This window comes from Haemorhous mexicanus, chromosome 1 (genome assembly GCF_027477595.1).
Source record: "Haemorhous mexicanus isolate bHaeMex1 chromosome 1, bHaeMex1.pri, whole genome shotgun sequence".
Lineage (NCBI taxonomy): Eukaryota > Metazoa > Chordata > Aves > Passeriformes > Fringillidae > Haemorhous > Haemorhous mexicanus.
Genome location: NC_082341.1, coordinates 54257615 through 54269635, shown reverse-complemented (window position 1 = coordinate 54269635; position 12021 = coordinate 54257615). Strand labels below are relative to the sequence as shown.

Here is a 12021-nt window from a genome sequence, read left to right as displayed (position 1 = left end):
AATAATAGTAATAATATCACTTTTTAACAATAAATAAACGAATGTGCCCCACATAGTCTCAAGTTGGAAACAAGCAAACCACATGACAAAAAGCTCATTACAAAATGTTTTCCAAACAGATTTTACAGTCAAACATTGACATGGAAATCAATTTCCTCTCTTATCTTCTTATTTGAATGTTGGTCAATAACTGGGTACAAGTAGAGTGCTGAGGTAAAACACTGATGAACAGTTTTATTTTTGTATTTTTTTAAAATAGTAACAGTTTAGTATTGCGAGATTGTCAGCAACATTTAGCCATATCTATACAATGTGCATATACCTACATACATTGAGCTTTGGTCCAGCATTGAGAAGACGAGCAAAGGCATTTTACATATTTCTTTTTGGTTATAGCTTGAGTTCTTTGATACGCCTCTACTTGTTCCTTCCTAGCTCCTTTTTGCTTCCTTATTCTCTCTCTTTTTTCTTTTTTCTTTTTTTTTTTTTTTTTGGCTTTTTAAAATTTTTTTTTTCAGTAATAATGTAAAGAAATTGGAACCATTTGAATGCATTTGATTTCTTCAACTGTCCAAAATAGCTTTTTAGTGAAAAACATAAAAAGACAAAATTAGAAGAGTAAGTGAACCCTTGGTTCATTATTCAAATAATGTTTATATATATATATATATATATATATATATATACTTAAAAAAAATGAATTATCAACAAAGTGAAAAACCATTAAACCTTCACATATTGACTAAAGAGACTTTTGTTTCATTTGCTGGTAGCAACCTATCTTTTAGTCACATGCAAAATTAAAAGGTATTCAAATGTTATCATTACATGAAAATTGTTTACAAATGAGAACCAGAAATGTTCTCAGTAACATAACAAAACAAAATATTTATGGCCCTCCCAAAGATGCATGACTCACATAAAATTTATCTTCCTAAGAATCTGTTCAGGCACCATTTATGCCTCATAGCAAAAATTTGTGTATAAAAAAATTAATATGAGAAGCATTACAACACTATAAATAATTCACAAAATATAATACAAAATTAGAAAACTGTAAAAAAAATCACTGCACAAGAATGATTTTAAGACTGTGGGATGAACATAATTTTTTCTTCCATGCTGGCAATTTATATTTATTTTACATTTTCACTGTCCTAGTTATATCCTTCCGATATGTACTTTGGAACAGAAAAGAGCTTATATAACTGCTGCCAGCATATTTTTAAACATTTAGTATCTTTCATACAGTGTTTAGTTAACACGTTTTTCTTGGGGGATTTTTCTTCACAGAATTTGGAGCAGTCCCTGGGAGAATTGGAAATTTAGTTTTGAGGCAATGAATGGTTGATGGTTTTGTTCCCAGACTGTTGATGGTGGGGAAGGAGTGGGGGAGGGTACGGCCCTCAGGATGACTGAAGATGTAATTGTGTATGTGGCATTAATGACTGGGCAATTAGGAGTGTTCTGGAGACATCGGTAGGATTTCAGGAGTAACTGCTTCCAAATATGATTTATTCATCCTTGCTTTCCTGTTGGCTTCTGGATGGTGGTCTGATCGTTATGTTGATTGTGGTGACAACTTTAGGGCTGTTTGGTATAGACTACACAGATATTTCTGAGGATATAGTATCTATGCAGATAGGGTATAAAGAAAACCCAGAGGGGCAGATGTTGCTGTGAGACTCTCTAATTTACATGCTCAGCTTGGATAAAGCATCTGTTTTGTCCCTCACAATTTGCCAGTGGTTACTGAAGTGTTTTTTCCCCACCAGTTATTTATATATCAGCAGCTGAAAAAGAGTCAATAACAATTGTCACTCTCCTCCTCATAAAAGCAAGACTGAAAATATCCTAAACATACCCTGCTGAAGCATAAAGTCAAAAATGCATTTGCTGGACATGAGCTCATCCTGGAGTACAGGATCCTCAGTGGGCTCTAACACTAACCTTTGAGAGTGCTCACATTTAGAAGCAGCTTCTGGCCCAGATGATGGTCTCTGAAATCTTAAAGCTCCATCAACCATGCAATAAATACTCCACTTTACGAGGCAAATTCCATTAATAAAATACTGAGGGCCAGATTCAAAGCATAGTGAAATCAATGAATGTCTATTTCTTTCACTAAATTTTGGATATAGCCTGGAGTTTTTGAAAACTCTTTAGTAAGAGAGGTGTTATTTGAAGACTCCAGCACTTCAGGAACTTCCTTCCACATCCTAGGTAGACCACCAAAAATCCAGCACAACCATTCTGAGGTTGAGGAATGCAATCAGGAGTTATACCAGCAGAATTTTTACATCTCTACAGTGAGCTGAACCAATTATCTGATGTTATATTTTGGGAAGACCTGACCAAGGTGCATCTTCTACCCTAATGGTGGACTGAATCCCAAAGGCTTGAGCATAACTGAGCAGAAGATGAAGACTGCAGATGACCTTCACAGGTCAGACCACACCCCATCAAGAACCTGCAACATCTTTCTCTGCCTCTGAGCCTTGGTATGCTTGTAGGTCCAATGACCACAGTATTTTAGTAGATGCTTGTTCAATCAGAAAGGAAGCCACAGAGATAAACTGTCTTTAAAGAAAAATCAGTTCACCTGAATCATATTGACCTATCTTACATATCAAGGTGACCTATCTTACAGATCAAGAGACATTCAGTGTTTTTCACTATGTCCCAATTGCTTAGTTTAGCCAGTGGCCACGGCAAACACCTGCAGAAGCACATCCTCCTACTAAAGAAGTCAACAGGGCAAGCATCAATATGGCATTAAAAAAAGCCAGAAGGAACAAAACACTACCATCAAAATTGTCCATAGTGATGTAATGATCAAAACATCCTCATCACTTCTCAGCCTGTCCATTTGTTTTCATCAGAACCTCAAGAAATTTCTTTGGCTAGCAGGCTTTGGAGAGAAATTGCTTCAAATGGAACCATAATATAGATGCAGTACTGTACCAAGTGTGCAGTTTATATTTATACTACAAAATGAGTTTTGGTAACCTCTCCAGGTTCACGGCCAAAGGACAGAGAACTCTCAAGCTACACATTCAACAAAAAGCACAATGTTCACTGTGGGGTTGAAAGTCCATCAGATATCATCCTAATCCTTCTTGGTCCTCATTGCATTCCAGCATATAAAAATGTTCAGATTTCACTTTTCTTTTTAAAATTCTTCAAACAGTACTGGGTTTGGGGGGCTTGGGGAAGGGGTGGGGAATGAGCTGGAAGGGAGGAGGCAGCAAATAGAATCAGGAAAAGAAACAAACCAGAAAAAGAAATGCAAACCAAGACATACACCCTTAGAAGAGAAATACCAAACCCCACAAATCACACTAAAAAGTACTTATTTTTGGCACCCAAACATTAGGAGATAGCAAAACTGTTGACTAAAAGAAAAGAAAGTGAGGTGACTACTACGGAACATCTTTGTACACACCTGCAGGGGGTACAAACAAGGATGGAAGAAATTAATCCTGTATTCCTCTTTGCAAAATACAAATGTAAAAATTTGTAACACAATTTTACACTCATAAAAGAGTAGACTAACAATCTAGTTTGCAATGCCATGTTTCTGACTTTGGTTAATAGATTTCATAGTGAATTAGCACTTGATACCTGAAAGGCTACAATCACTCCTCCAGGTGGCAGGCTTGTATTCTCTTTTAAACAGATAAAAGTTTTTTTCTTTTTTTCTTTCTTTTTTTTTTTTTTTTTTGTTGCTGTTTGTTTTGTTTTTCCTTAAAATGTGTTAATATTTTCATAGTATACAGAAAAAATTAAGCAGTTATTTGGTTTACTTTAAGTCCATTTAAAAAAACTGGCTTTTTCGGTTTTTTGGGAACTAATTCTACCACACACACTCTAAGTGTTGTGTACTTTTTTTGTTGTTTAAAGTTTTTTTTTTTTTTTTAAATAGGAAAACCCATGGACATTTATAAACTGTTCTGTCCTTCTTGTAGTTTTCTCAGTCTTTTACTTACAAGGGTGATGAATAGGTATTTTCACAGAGTTCAAATGGACACATTTCAGTTGGTATGGGGTTGTTTTTCTGTGTGATTTGGCTTTTTTTGTTTTGCTTTTAGGAGTTTTCTTCCAGAGTGTCTGTTAAAGGCTCCATAGGAACTGCCGTTGCAGGCTCGTGTTGTTTCAAACGTTTAATTGTGTTCTTCAGTGCTTGCCTCTTATTGCAGAACCAAACTCTAACTACTTCCCGGTCATAGTTCAGTTTCTCTGCAATCTCTGTCATTTCCTGCCCAGAGGGATGTGTGTTCTTCTCAAAGTGGGCATTCAAGATTTCAAGGGCTTGTGGCGTGAATGAGGTACGCCTCTTGCGCTTTTTGGATGGTTCGCTCCCAATAAACTCGGTAAGGTTCTGCATCCCTGCTCGATGGCGGGCCTCAGCCTCAGCCATCCACCGCTCAAGCACCGGCTTTATCTTCTGGGCACTTTTAGGGGTGATGTCCAGCTTTTCAAACCTGGCAGGATACAAAAGGCCAGGGTTCAGTTTGGCTGTCAGACTGCTAGCTATAGTGTTCTCTTGGGCTTCCTGTGGTAGGAAAAAGTGGCTTCTCAGGATGGTGTGTCTGAGGGAAAATTGAGAAAGAAGAGTCTTACACTGATGCTCTGCCAGGGTGGGACTTCCTGCCTGCCTGACTAACTGACTGGCAGAGGTAATTTACAGTAGATTATGAAAACTGTCAGATAGGTATATCTATACATTTATATATATATATATATATATATATATATATATATATATATATATATATATACACAGCTAGAGATTTAAGCTAACACAAAATGAGCACTACAACAAAATTCTAAGTACACTAAATAATACAGGTTAAGAATCACATTTTCATATTTCTGATGATCTTCAAAACCCTTGAGACTAAGTCTAATTACAGGAAATGATATCAAAGGCATTGTATTTATCATCTTGTCTTTGTGCTTAATCCTTTTGTTATCTCTCCCATCCCATGTTATCCAAACACCACAGCTTTAATAATAAAAACCAATGGCAAATACTCGTCTCTGAATATAAGGTTGCCTTTCCATTTTTCAGCAATTTTCACTGTTTGTAAGTTAATGCTATATCCCTTTTCTGGGTTGGAAAAAAAATTCCCATAGCCACGGTGGTGTTCAGCTGAAACAGCTGGACACTTTGCAATTATCTCGCTGTCCCCACAATGTGCAAAGACAGACTCATGTTTTCCAGATGAAACCCAGCATAACAGTCCACTAATACACTGTGGCACCAAGCTGAGTTTATTGTGGGATTTCTGCAAACTGTACCAGAATGATATCATTTCCTGTAAATGAGGTCTTCTATATATCATTTTGCCATCAAAAGTCTTTTGCCAAACCAGATTTTACAAGTATTATAAAACATCTGGAAAAGCAGCCACACAAAGCTTTAATCCTTTCAAAAACAAGCAGGAGAGCAGAGTTCACGTTTCAAGTCCTGTAAGTATTTGTTTCTTTCATTTACTGAGTTTATCCTCTTTTGCTATTAAAAAAGTCTTAACCCAAATTCTTTGGTGCCATCCATTTGTATTTTCCCACTTTACTCTGTCCACTCTGCATGTTGAGGTATTTAATGCTGCAGAAAGGCAACAATTACTGGATGTTGCTGCTGGGCTCTCCAGCCCAGGTGGTGCTGAAGCACCACCACCACCACTAACCACAGAGTGCTCTGGAGATGAGAGCCCAATGCCCTTTATGCCAAGAAATTTGGTGGCTGGAGCTGGACATTTTTAGTGTCTCCATTCAGCACGTGGAGGCAGCAAAAAATATTCCAGCATGAAACAAAGCACTTCTCACAAACAAAGAATAAGACAAAGAATAATTTCAGATAACAATACTCCAAAGACTTTGTAACTGGTGTCTGACATCTTATTGTGGTATTGACTGCAAGGTGTCATTCCTTGGTGTCCAGTGATATTTCAAGCTGAAGGATATATTTTAGAATGTATTGTCTTAAATTAAAGAAAATGCTACTATTTGCATGCAGAACATATCAAAGTGGTATATTGCTCATATGACCTGCATAGGCCACCAGGAAATTCTACTTTTCTCTTCGAGCTGGTTGTTCAAGCTGCTTGCCTCATTGCCCCTTCCACTGACCTGGAGTTCATACTGAAACTCCTTTGTTACAACTGAAAAAAAAAGCGAAATCTACTCTTTCTGAGGAACACATGGTGCCACTGAAGCAGCTTAATGAAAAAAGCACAGTCATAGCATGAAATTACACCCAAAAATGGGGTCCATCTGAGGCAGGCAAAGGAATATGAAAAAACCTGTAATCTTGCAAGTATTTGGGACAAGCTCTTGCACCCAATCTCATGTTCTGAGCAACCTGCTCCTCCAAGGAGCCCTCTGTAAAAGGTCTCACCATCCCCAGTGCTTTCTCAAAGTGTCAGGAGAAAATGAGAAGACAGTAAACTAGGCAAAAGTAAAGGAAACAGCAATGTGTTCCCTTAAAGTATACCATGATAAACAGCAACTTAAGGCTACAAAAAATTTCCAGTTGCTAAAAACTCCACCAATTTTAGGCATTCTTTACCAACTGACCACAAAGAAATAATAATAAAAAAACCCCAACGAAATCAAAATTAATCCTTAGCAATAGGGAGGAATCGCATTCATATCATTGGCATTGTTTGTTAGTGTTGTTACTGCAGGACATGTTTGGTATAACGACATACAAGTCTTGAAACAAATTTCCCAGCAGTAGTATCCTTGTATAGACTGAATAAAGGTTATTTTCAACAGGGAGGTATCTTATAAGAAAAAACAGTAGGGGAGACCATAGAAGTGAGAGGATCCTATGGAGCTTTTTGTATTTAACAACAATCAATGGGTTTTATGGAAAATCATTGAGCAAAATGTGAGCTGCAAGCACACTACCCCATACTGATGTTATTTATAACCTTAGTCTTTAACTGCAGGAAAAGTACACTTCCATTCTATGGGGAATACATTAAAAGTATAAAGAGCAGATAAAAAGACAGAGCATTTCATGGATCACCAAGAACAAAATCCACTTAAATGAGCTTAGAGTTGGTTTCTTGGCTTTCACTGATGGAGGACTATAAGGCATTGCCCAAGAGGAAAAAGCTGTTACCTAAGTGTGTTTGTTACCTCATGCACAAACATAGGATTACTGTAATAGACATACATGCATATAAGGTGTTTGCTTCTACTTTAACTCTGTCAAGACTGTATTATTATTTCTTATGATTAGGACAGATTTCTGCTTCTGCTTTGCATACATGGGTTTGTCTGTTTTTTTCAGTAAATATTTGGGTGATAAAAGATGAATAGCTGCTGGTTTGCAAGATAGCAGGAAAGCTATTTTTTCCCCTTCTGTGTTGCCTAGGTAAATCATCATTAACATCCTCTATGTGTAGTGCTAACCACAGTAATACAGGTTTAACTTAGCAGGGATGCAGCCATGAAATATTTGTTCAGTAACCCTATCTGTAGAAAATGGCACAGTATGAAGAGGGTCAGCTGGTGCTTATCGAGCATCAGCAGGATCTCCAACTCATCTATGGAATTAAGGCTCTATGCCAGGAACATTGTTTCTCACTTGTTTAGAAAATGAGGGGAAAAAAAGAGACCAAATCACTTTAAAGATACACAATAAGAACAATTTATATGTCAGATAACAACATTTAAATATCAGGTTAAATAATACACTCTGAAGTTATGAGACTCAAACACAAGCATGCTCCTCACAATAAGCTGGATCACTATTAAGGACAAAGGAAGAAGAGAAGCTATGATGTAACTTGTTACCTGCAGATGGCAGACTGGCTATAGGCTGGGCCTTCGGTGGCGCTCAGGGCTTGGCCAACTTGAGTCTGTGTCAGGCCAAGAGATAGGCGCCGGATTTTAAAAGCTTTGGCAAATTCTCGTATTTCTTCCAGATTTACCCCATCCACTTCTCCAGTGGCTGTCTGAGGATCTGTTGAGATATTTTTTAATCATGTCAGTTCTTTGCATCACATATCAGTGGGACAGGCTTACAGCCATTCTCATTGCCAAAACTTTCAAGTTCAATTTTTTTAATACTGACCCCTTTCTCTTCTTCCCCAAACAGAAACAGACTTGCCTTGTCAGGTGTGTTCAGATTGCTAAGATGCTGACTGGGCTGCAGTTGTCTGCAGGTGGAAGATTTGCAAAGATATGCCTTTACTGAACTCCTGACAAAGGCCAGCTCACCTTTGAGGGAGGGTGTGCCTGGGCTCCTTGCTGTCATTTTTGCTCTGCAAAGTCTTCTCTGGATTGAGGAGTCACATTCCCTGTTTTCCCTTTTTATCACATAGTGTGATGGTTGTGTTAATAAATTTATTTCCAGTCTGTGGGGAGGGCTATGTATATGTATGAGCTGTTTGGATTTTAAACTTGAAATCAAGTCTTTGTACTTATCTAAAGTTAATGCCAAATGAGGAGATTCACAACTATTTCTTCCCTTTTACACAATACCCAACATAAACTGCCGCATGAATGTCCAAAATAACCCAGCAAATGAACAAGCCTAAAAAAATTCTGCCTTTAAAACCTCTCTAATTTAATAATTGTCTTTTAAAATATGCCCTTCTGAGAAGCAGCCTTTCAAGCTTTTTTTTCTGTCTCCCATCAGGTGGGTAATCAAGGAGCAGCAACACTGGTTTTGGATGGTAATGCTGCACAGTTTTTTCGCTTTTACATTAGCCCCTCAGAAGATAATGCTTATGATGCTGTGAGAATAAATCTGTCCTTCCTTTCTATTGCAGTTTACTGACACAGAAGCCTTTGTCCCCGAAAGGGCACATAATAAAGCATGTCTACCACAGAAAAGCTCCTTTGGAGCTGGATAACTCGGTCAATTTAGGACTTATCAAGGGAAATGACACAACAGCTGGAGAATGGAACTTCCACCCCCCACCCCCTCCCAAGCTACTGATCCTTGACTAAATGAAAGTGTTTGCCAAGTCAGAGACAGCATGGGACTGGGATGGTAGAAGATTTCAAAGTGTTGTGCAATCCTGCATGTAGTGAAGCCATTCTCCCAGTGAGACATCTCTATTGTTCTTCACCTCATTCCTCAGACTCCGAGGTGAAAAGTTTGCAGCACAATAACCCCTCAATTTCTGTAAATGCAAGCAGTTGTCCAAGGACAGTGCTAGACTACATTACCATTTTGAACCTTTTATGAGAATGGCTCCTGCTATTATGGCTAGTGAGGGCTTATCAGCATTACAGTAGCAAAGCTTTTATTTTCAGGGGTTTATAAACCTGGTGTAAAATTTCCTAGTGATGGAAACATCCCATGAAAAAATCCTTTTGTCCAGTTATAGAGGGAAAAGGGTTTTCTGATATATAAATTTACTCTGTTCCTTGAATGTAAGAAGTACAAATGGCAAAAATACTTTTTAAATTCTTGCGTATGCAAATAGGAACCACATGAACTATGTGTACAGATAAACATGCACATAGCCTGAACCTTGTTTCAACGATACTCCACACAAAGAATCATCTCTGCTGTTCTCACTGCTGTACTAGTGGTCACCTGCACACCCATGGACTCACTCAGTACAAAGCTAGGGTGCATATTGTTTGATTTAGGAGTAAATGCTGTGACAGCAGCCGCTGAAGTTTATAAAGTAATTGCCTTCAGAAACATGGAATTTTCCTGCTTACACTATACTGTCTATCTAGCATATCAGTTCTGAATTTCAGAGACAGAATGGAGCTGCAGACTTATCTGACTTTAGGTCTCTATACTAAATATAATAAATGATACTGGCCTCAAAAACTCCCCTGGGCAAAGTACACTACAACGGGGACTTTCCTCACTTCTTTCCTTCAGTTAATTTAAGGCCTCTGACTAAAGCTGTTAGGAAGGTAACAAAGGACAATTCAGGTGTTGCCAGAGAACTTCCAAAGTAGCAAACTATGGTACCTGTAATGCTCCCCAACTCCTGTTAGGAATAAAAAGGGAAATGAGAAAACTAATTGTAGAGAAATTATAGAGAAATTCTGCCAAGTTCTGCTGGATCTAGAATGACCTGGCATTGTTGCAACAGTGAGCATCATGGAAAGATTGTTCCTGCCTGCAGCACTTGGATGAGGGTAATATTAGGCGGAGCTCACCTTTAGATGAGAAATATTCTGTGAAGCACTTCAGTAATATGGGAGTAGAATATAGTATACAGTGGAATATCTGTTGAGAAAAAGGCTTCATTCTTTCATAGCGTCTTTGGCAACAGGAATGTACTAACAGATGGACTGAAACACTGAAATGTTTTATCTTGAACTCTAGGGAAAATAGCATTCGTGTGAAATTGGAACCACCTCTACTTTGGGTGTGATTCAAAGCCCTTTGAAATCCATGGATCTTGTCTTCTGTCACCTCCCTAAAACACAAATAGTGCTATGAAGACCATTCTATTGGCACCATAATTTGTCTGTTTTACACTATTGCATTAAAATGTCATCAATACAGTCTCAGACTGTGTGGTCTAAATATGCATATTCATAAACATATCCAAAGTTTATGGACTTTGCTTTAACAAGTTCTGAGCTTTCAAAACAGTTGAACATATAGAACCCTCCACATTTTAGGAAGAGTAGCTTATTGAAGACAGTAAATAAACTGGCTCTTTTTCAATTAAGTGGATATCCCAGGGAAGGCCACCCAGTAACAACAGGTAAATAGAGAATGCCAAACCCACTGAGTGCTTGGGATCTACGGTAATGGATTTCAAGACTCCCATGTTTACATTATTGCCTGAGAAAACAGTGGCTGCCTATGAAACTACTGGGTGCTGGAGAAAGGTCACAGGGTTGTCTTGGACCATTTCAGAGGATATGGGTGCATATAACAAAAAGGAAGACAGCTAAAATTCCACCAGCCATCCTGGTGGATGGGGAAGATAGATGAGCAGTATGGAAGAAATTAAATTCAAAGGCTCTCCTGCATAGAAATCTGTTTTTTCCTACTGAAGGGAATACTTCTCCCACCTTTGAATTCTTCTGAAAATCCTGCATGAGTTTGTTGTTGAGTGAAAATATGCTGTGATTTTAATAGTTAGGGGAAAGAGCTGCTACAGAGAAATCAGTGCACCCTTAAGGAGAAACCAAATTTCTGTTGCACAGAGTTCTGCTGCGGGAGGGATTAGAGGGGGATGATTTCCCCAATCAGAGAGGAGGAGAAATAGCTGGCTGAGGAGGTCCAATGGAAAGTAAATTGGATAAGAAAGGCAGGACAAAACATTGATAATGGAAAATGGAGTGGAGCTCAGGGGACAAAAAAAAGAATAATAATTTGTTTATGGGAGGCATTTAAATTTCACAGTAACAGATGACAGGAAAATGAATTTGGGAGGAAGAAAGGAACTTCATGGAGACACAAGTCTCAGAGCACAAGGGGAAACCAGTGATTTCCACAAAGAGAACATATGGTGGAAAAGTTAAAGAAATGAGCAGAGGGATGCATTTCAGAAGAGGAAAATTAAATGGAAGAAAGGGAGGAATAAAGATGTAGAATTGAATGAAGAGAAAATAAAGAAGACAAAAGAGCATACAAATAGGATTAGACAATACAAAGAAATCATACAGAAGGGACAGGAAGAGCAGAGATGAATCTTGCAGTCCTTGCTTAGACAGAATTTATTTAAACTATTTTTTTATTTAGTAATAATTGTTACGCTTTGTCTCCAAAATAACTATCACTTGATGCTGGTTAGGGATGAAGGAGTGATGATGAGAGAAAAGGGAAAAGCTATAAACAAGACAAAAACATAAAAGGAAAAAAAGGGATGAGAAATAAAGAGAATTAAAAACAAAAGGCAAGGAAACTTTGAAATTAAGAAACATGCTAAAGAAAAAAAAGTAAAATCATATAGAAAATATTACTAGAATGAAAAGTAAAAGTAATAAACCCAAGGAACATGGAACACTACAGTTAATAGAGTTCTTATGAATTTCTCCTTGTACTTCAATAATTTCTCTGATATGAAG

At 37.8% G+C, this 12021-nt stretch overlaps 1 protein-coding gene across 2 annotated transcripts in view; it reads right to left on the bottom strand.

Moving 5' to 3' along the window:
* Nucleotides 1-4087: 4087 nt before the first annotated feature.
* Nucleotides 4088-12021, bottom strand: part of POU6F2 (POU class 6 homeobox 2) — a 315090-nt gene continuing 307156 nt past the window's right edge. For both annotated transcript variants that reach the window (XM_059849666.1, XM_059849675.1), the window contains exons 9-10: nt 7813-7981; nt 4088-4592 (exon numbers count right to left, since the gene is read on the bottom strand). In XM_059849666.1, coding sequence (XP_059705649.1) covers nt 4088-4592; nt 7813-7981 — 674 coding nt within the window. The remainder of the gene's footprint in view (nt 4593-7812; nt 7982-12021) is intronic.